This window comes from Urtica dioica, chromosome 10 (genome assembly GCF_054948205.1).
Source record: "Urtica dioica subsp. dioica isolate 48M chromosome 10, U.dioica_male_clone48M_v1_H2, whole genome shotgun sequence".
Classification (NCBI taxonomy): Eukaryota; Viridiplantae; Streptophyta; class Magnoliopsida; order Rosales; family Urticaceae; genus Urtica; species Urtica dioica.
The window spans coordinates 2,184,600-2,199,207 of NC_142765.1; the positions used below are offsets into that span (position 1 = coordinate 2,184,600).

The window sequence follows — 14,608 nt, forward strand, 5'->3', positions numbered from 1 at the left end:
ATCGTATATAGTTCTATAAATTTTAAATTGCTCATTCATGCATTATTGTTTCCGTGAATGGAGACAAAAAAAACGCAAAAGAAGAAATCAACGCTCATTCAATTCCTCTAGTATTTTTTCAAAATACGCTCTCAGATGTCTCTCGTTATTCGTCGCCAATACTGTTCTGGTTTTCCCGCTCAGCTCAACCAGTCTCTCTGGAATGTGAACCCTCACGTTCACAAACACACTTCTTCTATCTATCAATAAATAAATAAAACAATTTATTAGAAGGAAAAAAAAATGTATATAAATAAAGCACAAAACTGAACTGACCGTAGTTACTCTATAAATATTGTCTTACTTTTGAATCTATATATATTGTAAAATAGAGAACCCTTGATCTGCTGGCAGTTATAAATGGCTGAGTTATTTGGAGGAGCGTTGCTTTCTTCTTTTCTTCAAGTCTTGTTTGAAAGGTTGGCTCCGAAAGAGATCCCAGCCATCTTGTTCCGTGGAAATCAGCCCGTTGTTGATGTCTTAGGTGATCTGAGGAACGTCGTGAGGTCAGTGACAAAGCTGGTCGACGATGCAGAGGAAAAGCTTATCACTGTCAGGGAGTGGCTGGATGACCTCCAAGACATGGTGTATCGCACCGATGACTTGGTTGATACCATGAACAGCGAAGCTCAGAGGCTTGAGCTGAAACCTCACCAGCCTTGTTGTTTGAGTATCCCAAGTGGTTTGTTCACTATTGGATTTGATAGCATGGTCAAGAATGAAGCTACGGAGATCCTTCGTAGATTCAAGAGTCTTTTAGACCAAAAGGATAATCTTGGTCTGAGAGATGATCTTGGAGAAATCCCTTCTTATCAAAGGCCACCCACTCCGTTGGTTGAAGAATCCAGCGTTTACGGAAGGAAAGATGATAAAAAGGTCATTGTTGACTTGTTGCTCTCCGGCGATGGTAGTGAGGAAAAACTATCAGTCATTTCGATTGTGGGGATGGGTGGTATTGGAAAAACCACCCTTGTTCAGCTCGTTTATGACGATGATGAGGTCAATGATTATTTTGATCTAAGAGCATGGGTGACGGTATCAAATGATTTCGACATCTATAAGATTACAAAACTAATCTTGGAAAAGGTCACATCGAAAGAGTGTCGTTCAGAAGAGTTGTTTGAGATTCAACAGAAACTAAGGGATTCCTTAAGAGGGAAGAGATTTCTTATGGTTCTTGATGATGTTTGGAATGAGAATTATATTCTCTGGGACTCTTTGAAGAGCTCTTTTGAATCTGGAGCAAAAGGATGTAAGATCATTGTGACAACACGAAGCACAATAGTAGCCTCTAGTATGGCAATTGGAAAGACAGCTACTTACCAGTTAACTGATTTATCACCCGAAGATTGTTGGCTGTTATTTTCACGCCATGCTTTCAGAAACAACGAAGACGCTCATGCATATCAAGATTTGCAAACGATTGGCAAAGAGATAGTGAAGAAGTGCAAAGGCTTGCCTTTAGCTATCAAATCTCTTGGCGGTTTATTACGTTCCGAACGAAATCCAAAGAATTGGGAAAACATTCTCGAAAGTGATGTATGGAATGAGTTGTATAGTAAAGAAAAAAGCATCCTCCCCGCTTTGTGGTTGAGTTATCGCCGTATGCCTACACATCTAAAACGATGTTTCTCTTATTGCTCAATCTTTCCAAAAGACCATGAGTTTAAGAGAGACAGGATAATCGTGTTGTGGATGGCTGAAGGATTTTTGCAGAGTGATAAGAAAGCTAGGACAATGGAGGAAGTTGGAGAGGAGTACTTGGAAGATCTTGTTTCAAGGTCATTGTTTCAGAAGTCGAATAAAGATGACTCAATTTTCCTCATGCACGACCTTGTTCACGATTTAGCCATGTTCGTATCCCGTGGATTTTGCTTCAGGGTTGATAAAATAAATGACTTTGACAGCCTTCAAAGTCATACTCGGCACCTCTCATGTAGCACAGAGCCTGAAGATTTTGGGCTTATATGCAAGGCTAAGTATTTGCGCACCTTTATTGGATCAGATAAACTGTTCTATTTTGGCTTGCCTTATAAAACCTTTGCAAAGTCGGGAAGATACTTAAGAGTCCTTGGTATACGTGGTTCAATCTCTAATTCGATTAAAAGTTTGATACATTTGAGGTACTTGGATTTATCTAACTCTATGATTAGGGAGTTGCCTGCTACAATATGTAGTTTGTACAACTTGCAGACATTGTTGTTGTCAAACTGTAGTAATCTTATGAAATTACCAAAGAACATGGAAAGGCTTGTAAATTTGCGGCATCTGGATATTTTTGGAACAGCTGTAAAAGAAATGAACTTCCAAATAAAAAATATGAAGTCTTTGCTTACATTGAGTAAAATAGTTGTTGATTTTGGAGATAGGGGGAATAATATTAAAGAAGTGAAACATGTTCAGCCTTTCATGGGAAGACTTGAGATTACGAGTATTGAAAATGTGGGTGATGCGAATGAGGCTTTGGAGGCTGATTTGAAGAATAAGAAGGGCATTACGGATCTGACTTTGGAATGGAGTGAAGAATCTGCCGGCGATGCAAATAGTTCGGAGAGAGAGAGAGAAATATTGGAATCACTTCGGCCTCATACAAATGTGAGTAATCTCAGAATCGAGTATTACAGAGGCACGATATTTCCAGAGTGGGTGGGACATCATTCTTTTTTTAACATAGTATCGATCTGCCTTAAGAATTGTAAAAGGTGTTTCATTTTGCCTCCGCTGGGACAATTGCCATGCCTCAAAAGGCTTGAAATATGGGGGTTTGATAGGGTGGTGAGTGTGGGTGATGAGTTGTACGGTGGCAGCAGTACTAGTGGCACCTCTTTCAGATCCTTAGAATACTTATCTATATGTTTTATGCCACAGTGGAAGGAGTGGTCATTTGGTGGAGATGGCACACTAGTTTTCCCCAGGCTGAGGGATCTATACTTACATGAATGTCCGGAGTTGAAGATGAGCTTACCAAACACGTCGGATGCTTGTCATGTACACCCCGACTCTCTCTCTAAACTAGAAGAGCTTATCATAGAGGGTTGCGAAAAGCTTTTGGAGAGTGATCTACACAAACTACCATCATTGAAAGGATTACTTATAGATGGTTGGGAAGGGGATTCGTTTCCTGGTGATGGAATATTGCTCCCCACCACTCTGGCTAAGATTGAGATTTGGTATAATAGGAATCTGTTGGCCCTAAACGGCGAGGCCTTTCAACAACTCACCAACCTTAAGGAGTTGAGAATCAGCGGTTGGAAAGGGGATTCGTTTCCTGGTGATGGAATATTGCTCCCCACTACTCTGGCTACGATTACTATCCAGGATTGTAGCAATCTGTTGGCCCTAAACGCCGAGGCCTTTCAACAACTCACCAACCTTAAGGAGTTGAGCATCATTGGTTGGAAAGGGGATTCGTTTCCTGGTGATGGAATATTGCTCCCCACCACTCTGGCTACGATTAAGATCTGGAGTAGTAGGAATCTGTTGGCCCTAAACAACGAGGCCTTTCAACAACTCACCAACCTTAAGGAGTTGACCATTCATGTATGCCCTCAGCTTCAATGTTTGCCCGAACAAGGCTTGCCCGCTTCTCTCTCTGTTTTAAGAATCACGGGATGCCATCCATTATTGAAGCAACGGTGTGAGAAAGGTAAAGGCCAAGATTGGCATAAGATTGCCCACATCCGGAGCGTCTCTATTTATACATAAAAAAAGGTAAACTATTCTTTTATTATTATTTTTTTTTAATTTTTCTGATAAATTATGTGCATGCTACTCTTACTACCACTGACGCGCGCTCCTTTACCATTTCAATTTCTAATAAATTCTAGTGCTGGTTATGATTCGTTGTCCCTTTGCGTAGTGTTATGGTAAATCGACATCTGAATCTGATTAGAGGTAAATTATTCATTTATTATTTTATAATTTTTTTTGATAAAATGATATGCATGCTACTATTACTACTGACGATCCCTTACCATTTAAATTTTATCAAACTCTAATGCTGGTTTCTTTGTTTGTAAAGGGACAAAGGAAGTGCCTTTGCATAGTGTTATGGTTCTTGAGGTCAACTAGTACTTGGAGAACGTTCCAGAACGTGGTGTCAATGATTCTCATGATTAACGATAAGGTTTGCGGAATCGATTTTGAATTGTTATTATTAAATTTGACGTGCTTGGTCTGGGAATTGAAGGACGGGAATGGTAAAATGCTAGGTTTGAGAACTTAAGAACTGGATTTACTACTACTCTGATTTTATTATTAATTGGGTATCTTCTGTATACAGTGCTTTTTAGAATTGGGCTCGTCAATTGACATTTTTGGAATCAAGTATGGGTTGGGGTTTTACGTCAGTGTTTCTTTTGTTGAATTGATTGATTTTGGTTTTGGAGTTCAGGTTTTATATAAAGCTGAGAAAGTTACCGCGTGTGGAATAGATTTGCGAGCATAAGAACTGGGTTTATAAATTGGGTATCTTTCTGTATATAGTGATTATTTTAATTGGACTCGTCAATTGACGTTTTTGGAATCAAGTATGGGTTGGGGTTTACTCAGGTGTTTTTGTTGAATTGATTGAGTTTGGTTTTGAAGTTTAGGTTCTATATAAAGCTGAGAAACTTACAGGGTATTTTAGGTTATGAAGTATAGTGCTGAAATTAGGAAAACAGTAAGACCATCTTGAACATAGATATTTATTTTACAAGGAAATTTTCGAATTGTGAGTATAGTGAACTATTAGGCGTGGACAGAAGAAAAGAAACTTATGGTTTTATGTGATTTTTTCTCTTAGTTAGAAATCATTGTAGGGAAGTAAATATATATATATATATATATATATATATATATATATATATATATATATATCGTAATGAAAGTGCTGATGTTTTTTTCTTTGTGAACAAACAGTTTCGCTAGAATGGGTATGCTTTCCCACCGTTGTTGCAAAACAAAGCTTTTTTTTTTATCATACTTATCTGGCTCATCTTCAATCTTCCCCGATTCGATCGCTCTTCAGACAGATTTTAGGCCGTAATTCGTAGCCAAGGAGTTTATTCTGTATATTCCCAGCCATTCAGAGCAGCAATATCATTGTATCATCTGGAGCAAGAACGGTCTTGGAATGCTATTCATAGGTGGGGAAAAGCAATTAAATTTCTCAACAATTTAATGATATGATCTTAATGTAAAATATATTTTCCAGTCTTTAATTCTGTTAATCACTCTTTATCTTTGGTGATGATCAGCTGGTTGTTGGACCCAAAACTGGTTGATGAAAGAAAGCTGTCAACATTGAATCTTTCATGTTGTTACTGCAACAAAATGATTGTGTGCGCCTTGATTCTGATGGATTGTATTTAAAATGCCTCGTAGCTCATCAAGGTTTTATGATCATTACTAATCGACTACAAGGTAAAGTACGACGGCTTATTCAGATCGAGTTCATGCAAAGGCTCGAGATTTTGTGTCCAATGGAGGAAAATCTTGATGAAGGCTTTGCTGAGGCATTAATGGGATCATTCTCTCGGGACTGGAAAACATATTGCTTCGAACCGGTCAAGCTTAATCCTCATTTCTTTGAAGGCGAATTACATTTTATTTTTCTTTTCATGGTATTCTTACAACATATACTTCATTGATTTGACAATGATGCTGTGCTGTGGTCCTTTTTTTGCTCACAAGGTGTTGTGGTCCATGTTTCACCGTGTCATTTTTATTCATTTCTGTGGTCTCTTCTTAACTTACTAATTTTTTTTTGTATACAAATTATAATTTATCTTAAGTAGATGTTTTACAAAGAAGTGCTTCATTTTGGCTAGCTATTTGTAGGAACATACAGAGTAATAATTGTAGATTATTCTCTCTTTAACATACAGAGGTTCAGCCATTCACAGAGCGCCACTTGGACGCCACCCGATCAGCACTGTCGTTGAGATGCCCGTCGTTTTTTTATGGTCTATGAACATAGACATACCATAGTCTTTGCTCTTTTGGTTCATAGGTAAAGTGCATTGGCTTATTTAGAACAACTTGTATGGTTAACGGCTAAGTTGGTTACCCAAGGGTTTTTAATGTCTATTTTTTAATCTTTTTTAGAAAACATTACCGCATACTTTTCTTTTGCAAAAAGACGATTCTGATCGGTGTCGACCATCATCAATTGCCTTGGTGGATAGCAAATAAAGTCTCAGCTTCTCAGAATGCCACGTGGAGGTGGTCCTATACCTTGTCAGCACTGTCGATGAGATGACCTAGAGCTCTATCTATCAGGTACGAAAGATTTCGTATGGTCTCTGAACATATCATCTATCAGGTACATGATCATTGTGATTATCATTGGCGTAATTTTGTTTGTTTACGGAGTGGTGCCTATCACATTGCTAATCTGAACAAGTAGAAAGAAGAAAGCCCGGCGTTGATGATTGTGTACGCCATGTGGCAGAAGCCGGAGCACTGAACACAGAGAATGGTGAGACAGACGTCGACGATCTTTGATGATAGTGATGCTGACCCGACATCACATCCCCGAAGTCGAAATTTTATCAAGATTTCCTTAAAAGGTAAAATGATAATTTTTATGTTATTTTTATTTTTATTTTTCATTTTTTTTTTTCATTTTTCTTATAAAGTATGGCATGGTACGTAAAAGAATGTTGGCGGAAATGAATTAAATTTTTATTACTTCCTGGTGGTGTATTTATACAGCCTAAAGAGTATAATACATAGAGAAAATCAAGGAGATTTGATCTGATTAGAAGGAGATCAGATCAGAATAAAATAAAACTGTACACCTAATTAATTCCTTATATTCTGGAATTAATTTACACGTAATATTCTAAACAAAGAAATAAATCAACCATATTTTCTAACAGTATGTTATATATTTTCCTTTTTTTATAGAATTTTTTGGACAGACTTTTTTCGTAATAAATTATCTCAAGTTGATGCTTTACATCGCTCGTAGTACTTCTTTGGCATAAGTACATTGCCATCCTGGTAAGTGATTTTGTATTCTTGCTGATATAGTTAATTTTAGTACATGATAATCTCACGGTTCCACTTGTATTTTCTCATCCGTTAAATTCCACACACTCTTATGTATCTTTGGTCATGATCAGTAACATAATTTATTTGGAGCCAAAAGTGCATCAGAACGGAACTGATGGAAGAATGCTATCAAGATTCAAACTCGATTTCGCAACACCACATCCCCGAAGTTGAGTTTTTTTTTCAAGATTTCAATAAAGGTATAATGATAATTTTTTTTCTTATAAAATATGATATGGTATGTTATTTATTTTCTGTTTCATATAGATTTTTTGGACGGACTTTTTTTTTCTTATAATAATTAACTCGAGTTGATGCTATACATCGCTCTTAGTACTTTCTTTGGCATAAGTACATCGCTGCTGCCCTTTTGAGTGTTTGTATATTCTCGCTGATATAGGTGATTAGCTTACATATAATTAATCTCATATTCAGCTTGCATTTTATCGCCTCTTTAATTCCATACACTCTTATATATATTTGGTCATGATCAGTAACATGATTTAGTTGGAGCCAAAAGTGGCTGGGAATAATGGAATTAACTTCCCCGCTGATTTCCCGTCAAGATATTATTGTGTACACGAAATCATTGTACAAAGGTGGGTGAGAAGAAATGGGAGACTGGCGAGAAGGCTTTCACACACATATTCTAACATCACTAAAGGAGGTAACCTTTTTTTTCAAAGCTAATGTTCTGGTTGTCGGATCACATTGTTTCATTGACTTATTATCAATTGTTTTTGAAGGTCATATTATCAACCAGTAGTCCAATCCTTGGATCCGACCATGTGGAAGAAACTGAAGCTTTCCTCAAAATATCTGTTAGTTGTCTTCTTTGGAAGCAATTCAGACACCACCTTTTCTAGAAGAACATTGCTGACCTGGTAAGGGTTCTATGTTTAGTTTAGCTATGATAGCTTAGTAAAGAGCCTACGGAAAGAATTTAATTTCTCCGAAGACCCTGTTTTATATCGATTCAATCTTGTTCTTGAAAAAAGAGAGAATCTCGTGTTTGTGTATTCTTGCTGATCTAGTAAATTAGCGTACATAATGTTATATTCAACTTGTATTTTCTCGTCTTTAATTCCATTCACTCTTACCTGAGGTATTGGAACTAATGATCTTACTCTTGAATTATTGAAAAATGACCTTTGGGTTGTACAACTTACAGATCTTGTTACTGTCCTTATGTCATAATTTTGGAAATGAGAAATTGGATTTTCTGGTTTCTGATCAGATATCCAAAGAAGGCTATTCAATCACTCTTTATCCATCTGCTTCACATTTCTCTCATTGGTTCACAAAACCGCTCTCCAAAGGTAAACTACATGAAATCTAACTCGTCGGTCTTATATTTGGCATATCCAAGAGACCTTCATTTCGTTGTGTCAAATGGGTAATCATTTTGCAGAGGATTTGTGAGATTTATCAACAAATTCCAGAAGTGGTTGAGAGCTTTGGAGTGGACACAAGAGAATACAGATATGTGCCGATGGAGAATAATGTTGTGATGCTGCAAATATATATTTTTCTCAACTTGAGTTCCATTCACTCTATTACCTTTGTGATGAAAGTAGTTGGACCCAAAAGCAGCTCAAAAACTTGTTCATGGAAGAAAGCTGTCGAGATTTAATTTTCTATGCCGATTCCACTAAATACCTAATGCCTCATCTCAGGTATGACCTTTCTTAACATGGTCTATGAACATTTGAGCATCTTCTTTGTAGTTAATCGCTCTCTTGGATTACATGTAAAGTGGATGGCGTATTCAGACAATTTGGATCAGAAGAAGAATCCAAAGTCGAGGTGCTTATTCAGAGATACTGCAATCTGCATAGCAAAACATAGCTTCCATGGTGAGTGCGTTTTATCTCTATGGACCCTGCTTGATCTTGATTCAATATTGATTTTGAAAGAAAAGAGAATCTTGTGTTTGTATATTCTAGCTTGTATAATTAATTAGCATACATAATAATGTCACATTAAACTTGTATATTATCCTCTCTTTAACTCCATTCACTCATATATATCTTTGGTCATTATCAGTGACATCATTTAGCTGGAGCCAAAAATGGCTTGGAACGGAACTGATGGAAGAAAAAGCCGTCGAGATTCCAACTCGTGCGATCATTTGGATTAAAGGAGTTGCATATGGAATTAGCTCAATCCTCGGGGCAAATGGAATTGGAAGAAGCCGAAGCGTCAAACGCAGAAAATGAAAGCCTTGAGGAAGAACAATGGAATCACATAATGTCATTTTTTTTATAATAAATAAGTGCATATTGATGATGACGATGCTGACCCGAATGATCACAGATTTATGTTTCTCTCAGGACCCAAAAATATATTGTACGGATTGATAGAACCAGGAGGTTCTTCTTTATTTAAGAATATGTTTCAATATTACTTATTTCGTCGCTGGGTTGTCATTTAATCTCAAGACTATCAAGGCCTCAAGGGTGGTCCCTTTCTTTGACATTCATTTTGTGATTAAGTAAAAAACAATGGCGCACAAGTTCTTAACTTTTTATTGCCGTTTAGTCTCTGTAAACGATCAACCTAACATTTGATGATAACAGTTTATAGGCAAAGAGTTACAACTACATTATGAATCGCGGTAAATATCTGATTAAAAAAAAAAAAAACTAGGCTGGATTAGTGCTTGGTTTTTCGTGATTCAAAAATCAAGTCAATCTCTGATTCAATCAATTATTTTATACACCCTGAGGTATTTGGACTTATCCTACTCTGAGATTATAGAATTACCTGATTCTATAATCTCAGACATTATTGTTGTCAATGTGCCTTAATCTAACTACATTACCAAAGAACATGGCAAGACTAATCAATTTGCGGCATCTGGATATTGATTGAACATCTCTAAAAGAAACGAACTTCTGAATAAAAAAATATGAAGTCTTTGCTGACATTGAGTAAAATATTTCATTTGACATGATTAGCTGTACCTGATTAGAAAGAGAAATATATTACAAAAACAAAGCAACCTTTGTCAAGTTCATTTTATCCTCCAAAAGAATAGCGAAGAAAGAATATGGAGAGAGAGATTAGCAACTTCATAAAGGTATGGCTTTTGGCTTTACCATCTCAAAGGACTCACCGCCTTTTTCCTCGCCAGCTTTCAAACTCTTGGTCTTCTCATTCCACAAAGGCCCTTTGAAAAACTCCACTACATGTCTTCCTGTTATGGCCCATACCACCACATTTACCACATTTGCGGTGAATGACAACTTTTTCGCCTTGGGAAGGGTATCGATTGACCCTCCGCATTCCTTGTTTACTTTTCTTCGGTCGACCGGCTTGTTTCTTTTCAATTGGTTCTGACACCTTCATGTTCTTTATGTCATCCGAAACGTTCCGCTGATCTTCATTCCCAACAGGATATATAGATTCCTTGTACATCTCAATCCATGTCTCCTTCGAATAGAAAGGACTGCATAAAGAGTTGATGTCGACACTCCTGTGTTGTGCAGATGCAATGGCATGCTCGCCCGGGATTCCAAGTAGTTGTGGTAGCCCGCACGTGCATGTCTTTCTCAACAAATCAACATCAAAGTCACCTCTCTCGTCTTTGACATGACATTCATACATACCGAGTCCATAGGTATTGACGAATTGTGCCTTGCTGTTTAGATGGGGAGATTGTCTTAAAACTTCGGGGACAATCTTGTATCACATTTTCTAGACATTTCTTTTCTATCAAAAAACCACTTTTGAAGTGTGAATCTAATAAACTCAAGCAACGTGGTAATGGGAAACGTTCTAGCATTCCTCGTCTTATTGTTGAAGCTTTCTGCATTATTACTTGTCATTATATCGTACCTATACAAACAGTTACATATTAAAGACGTTTTATATCTAGTTAAAACACTTGTAATGAAAAAATGAAGAGTTTGTGTTTTACCGTTTCCCAGGGAAAAATGCTCTTGCCCACTGATCAAAACCGATTTCCTTGAGATACTTTGCCATCTCGACATCTTTCCTTCTCAATTGCCGAAAATGAGCTTCGAAAGTGGTCTTATTGAAAGCATAAGCGGCGACATTCAGTTCAATGCCACAATGATCGGTCTTGAATTTATGTTGGACATTTAGTTTTAGATGATGGTAGCATGCTCTGTGAGGGATACCAGGGAACACCACCTCGAGACCATGTATGATGCTAACATGTCGATCGGATATGAACGCCAACTCTTCAACGTCTTCACCGATAACTTCTCTCAACTTTCTCAAAAATCAAATCCACGAAGCATGACACTCGCTATCTACTACCCCGCATGCAAGTGGATATAATTGTGAATTAGCGTCCATCGCAATTGCGCATAGCAATTGTCCACCGTATTTTGTCTTAACAAATGAACCGTCTAATGATATCACCTGTCGACAAGACTTGAATCTTCTACGACACGCCCCAATAGAAAAGAACGCGTACTTGAATCTATCGTCATCTTTCACAAACGCAGTCAGAGTCTCAGGGTTCTTCTGCTCCAACTTGTATAGCCAAACGTATTGAGATCTATGACAGTAGGAATCTGTTGGCCCTAAACGGCGAGGCTTTTCAACAACTCACCAACCTTAAGGAGTTGGACATTTCTAAATGCCCTTAGCTCCAGTATTTGCCTGAAGAAGGCTTGCCCGCTTCTCTCTCTCACTTGACAATCGAGAAATGCAATCCTTTGTTGGAGCAGCGGTGCGAGAAAGACAGAGGGGAAGATTGGCACAAGATTTCCCACATCGCTCACGTCATGTTTTGTTATAAACATGCTACTACTACTGCTAATACTACCGTTTGAATTTAAGTAAACTCAGACAAAGGAAGCCCGTGATTTTGCATATTGTTATGGTTCTTGAGGTCTGCCAGTACTTGGGAGAGCGTTCGAGCACGTGATGTCGATGATTCTCATGATCAACAATAAGGTTTGTGGAATCAATTTTAAATTGTTATTTTTTAAATTTAACGTGCTTGGTCTGGGAATTGAAGGACGGGAATGGTAAAATGTTAGGTTTGACATTGACAGCTTAAGAAATGGGTTTACTATTACGACTACTCTGATTTTATTATTAATTGGGTTTCTTTCCTATATAGTGATTTTTAGAATTGGACTCGTCAATTGACGTTTTTGGAATCAAGTATGGTTGGGGTTTTACTTGAGTGTTTCTTTTTGTTGAATTGATTGATTTTGGTTTTGAAGTTCAGGCTCTATATAAAGCTGAGAAACTTGCAGAGTGATTTAGGTTATGAAGTGAAGCTATTTAGTAAAGCTATTTAGTTTCCTATATAGTAAAGCTGCTCTATAAGGTATTAACCCTTCACAGCCATTGAATTAACGTGACCATACCGAGTTTAATTATACCACGTATGTCATCATGAAACATTGGCTATATAGCAATAAAAAACAAATACCTCAGCAATTTAATCATTTGCTACACAGGCTCTCATCATGCATCTCCGATTGGGAAGGGGATTCGTTCCCTGGTGATGGAATGTTTCTCCCCACCACTCTGATTGGTAATTGATTTATTTTTCCTGATAAATTTTGTTGAGCGACTTATATAAACTTTATCCCACATCTCTTTATAGATTATGACACTTCAATACCCTTAATTTTAAAATAACTCTAATGTTGGTGTCTCGGCGGACAGAGGAAGCCTGTGGATATGCATAGGATTATACTTCTTCAGGTCAGCCAGTACTTGGAGAACTATTTCTGGCCCAATTTTAATGCCGAGACCGCAATGTTCGAGCACGTTACATCCATGATTCTCATCATTTACGAGAAGGTTTGTGGAATTGGTTTGAAATGAAGGAAGGGAATACTACTACTATCGGGTTTAGTGTTTCTTTTGTAAATATTGAATTTTTTTTTTTAATCGGACTTGATAATTCACGTTTTTGGAATCAAGTGTGAGTTTTTTTGTTAAGGAATCAAGTGTGAGTCCGGGTCGCTTAAGTGTTTCTTTTGCGGAATCTAGCTTATGAACTGTAGGATTGAAATTAGAAAACATCGAGCGTGAGACCATTTTTTTACATGGATCGCAATTAAAGTCTCGTTCTTTGCAGAATGTCAAGTGGACGTGGTCCTATGCCTTGTCAGCACCGGGGATTAGATGACCAAGCTCCGTCGGGTACGTAGACTTTTGTAGATATGTCATGAATGCTTTTATGCTCTCTGAACATCTTACATCATCTTTTTTGCAATTCGATTACAAGTAAAGTACACTGCCCGATGATAGTGATTCTGGTTCGAACGGCAAATTCCCGAGAAGTTCGGTCTCCACTCAGACAATTTCCAGAGTTCAGGGGTACGTATATGTAATGCTTAGTATTAGTGCACCTTTCTTAGATTACAAAATTACCTTACTGTTACTTGCCTCAAAAATCTTATTCACATCAAGAATATACTAAACAATTTTGTTTCTGTTTTGTTTAGATGGATCTTTTATATCACAAAAATCTCAAATTCACCAAATCTTTTATGAATATATCTGAAGTAAGGTAGTTGAACTAATTATCTTATTTTTGGATTTTTGTTTCTGTGTCGTAATTTCGCTTTTGGCCTTCTCATTCCATATTTTACGCAAAAGATCTCCAAAGAAGGATATTCAATCAGTCTTGTGGATTACATGTTTCTGTGTATTTTTTTTTTTTTTTTTAATTTTATAGTCTGATGAGCATTTACTAATCCTCTTTGTATTTAATAGCTCGCATGGATTATGTGTAATGTATATGGCATATTCAGGGTAACTAGTAGCCCAATCCTTGGATCCGACCATGTGGAAGAAACTTAAGCTTTCCTCAGAATTTCTGTTAGTTGTCTTCTTTGGAAGCAATTGAGACACCACCTTTTCTAGAAGAACATTGCTGACCTGGTAAGGGTTCTATGTTTAGTTTAGCTATGATAGCTTAATAAAGAGCCTATGGAAAGAATTTAATTGCTCTGAGGACCCTGTTTTATATCGACTCAGTTCCTGGAAAAAGAGAGAATCTTGTGTTTGTGTATTCTTGCTGTTCTAGTAAATTAGCGTACATAATGTTATATTCAACTTGTATATTCTCGTCTTTGATTCCATTCACTCTTACCTCAGGTATTGGAACTAATGATCTTACTCTTGGATTATTGAAAAATGAGCTTTGATTTGTACAACTTACAGATTTTGTTACTGTCCTTATGTCATAATTTTGGAAATGAGAAATTGGATTTTCGGGTTTCTTTCGTCACTCTCATCCGAGCCCTGTCCGAGTCGGAGCACTTAGACGAAGCTGTGGACTTGTTTACGAGGCTGCATTGGGCCTCGGCTCTGATCAATACTTACTTGGTCTCGTGAATCTTTCAATGAGCTGCCATTTGATCTCAAGTCTATCAAGAGTTGTCATCTGAAATTGAATCCATTTCCTAATCCTCATAATCAACCGAGTAAAAAAACTATTAGATTTACTCCCATACGTGTACTAAGTACAACCATCTTCTCAATGTTTTCGTAATTGTTATTGGTTGTTTTTCTTTAGTGAATC

General features: G+C 37.3%; 1 protein-coding gene and 3 long non-coding RNA genes across 4 annotated transcripts; all 4 read left to right on the top strand.

Moving 5' to 3' along the window:
• The first annotated feature begins 399 nt into the window (after positions 1-399).
• LOC149382984 (putative disease resistance RPP13-like protein 1) lies at positions 400-4,486 on the top strand. The gene is made up of 4 exons (XM_089627645.1): positions 400-3,579; positions 4,061-4,165; positions 4,322-4,384; positions 4,433-4,486. The coding sequence occupies exons 1-4, from the start codon at positions 400-402 to the stop codon at positions 4,484-4,486; spliced, it is 3,402 nt and encodes a 1,133-aa protein (XP_089483771.1).
• Positions 4,487-4,945: 459 nt separating this feature from the next.
• On the top strand, positions 4,946-7,475 carry LOC149382985 (uncharacterized). The gene is made up of 7 exons (XR_016301798.1): positions 4,946-5,168; positions 5,280-5,588; positions 5,910-6,034; positions 6,130-6,346; positions 6,476-6,593; positions 7,152-7,280; positions 7,415-7,475. It is a non-coding gene; the product is annotated as an uncharacterized LOC149382985 (long non-coding RNA).
• A 123-nt stretch (positions 7,476-7,598) lies between these two features.
• LOC149382986 (uncharacterized) lies at positions 7,599-9,483 on the top strand. The gene is made up of 6 exons (XR_016301796.1): positions 7,599-7,747; positions 7,827-7,964; positions 8,318-8,399; positions 8,492-8,756; positions 8,837-8,936; positions 9,127-9,483. It is a non-coding gene; the product is annotated as an uncharacterized LOC149382986 (long non-coding RNA).
• Positions 9,484-12,614: 3,131 nt separating this feature from the next.
• On the top strand, positions 12,615-13,962 carry LOC149382987 (uncharacterized). Its single transcript, XR_016301745.1, has 3 exons — positions 12,615-12,876; positions 13,157-13,398; positions 13,798-13,962. It is a non-coding gene; the product is annotated as an uncharacterized LOC149382987 (long non-coding RNA).
• Positions 13,963-14,608: the final 646 nt, after the last annotated feature.

Bases quoted from the DNA above. Each gene is read 5' to 3' on its own strand.
- LOC149382984 (XM_089627645.1), top strand. From the start codon at position 400: ATGGCTGAGTTATTTGGAGGAGCGTTGCTTTCTTCTTTTCTTCAAGTC. The intron at 4,166-4,321 runs GTTTGCGGAATC...TTCTGTATACAG, and splicing joins TTCTCATGATTAACGATAAG to TGCTTTTTAGAATTGGGCTC. The intron at 4,385-4,432 runs GTCAGTGTTTCT...TTTGGAGTTCAG, and splicing joins AGTATGGGTTGGGGTTTTAC to GTTTTATATAAAGCTGAGAA.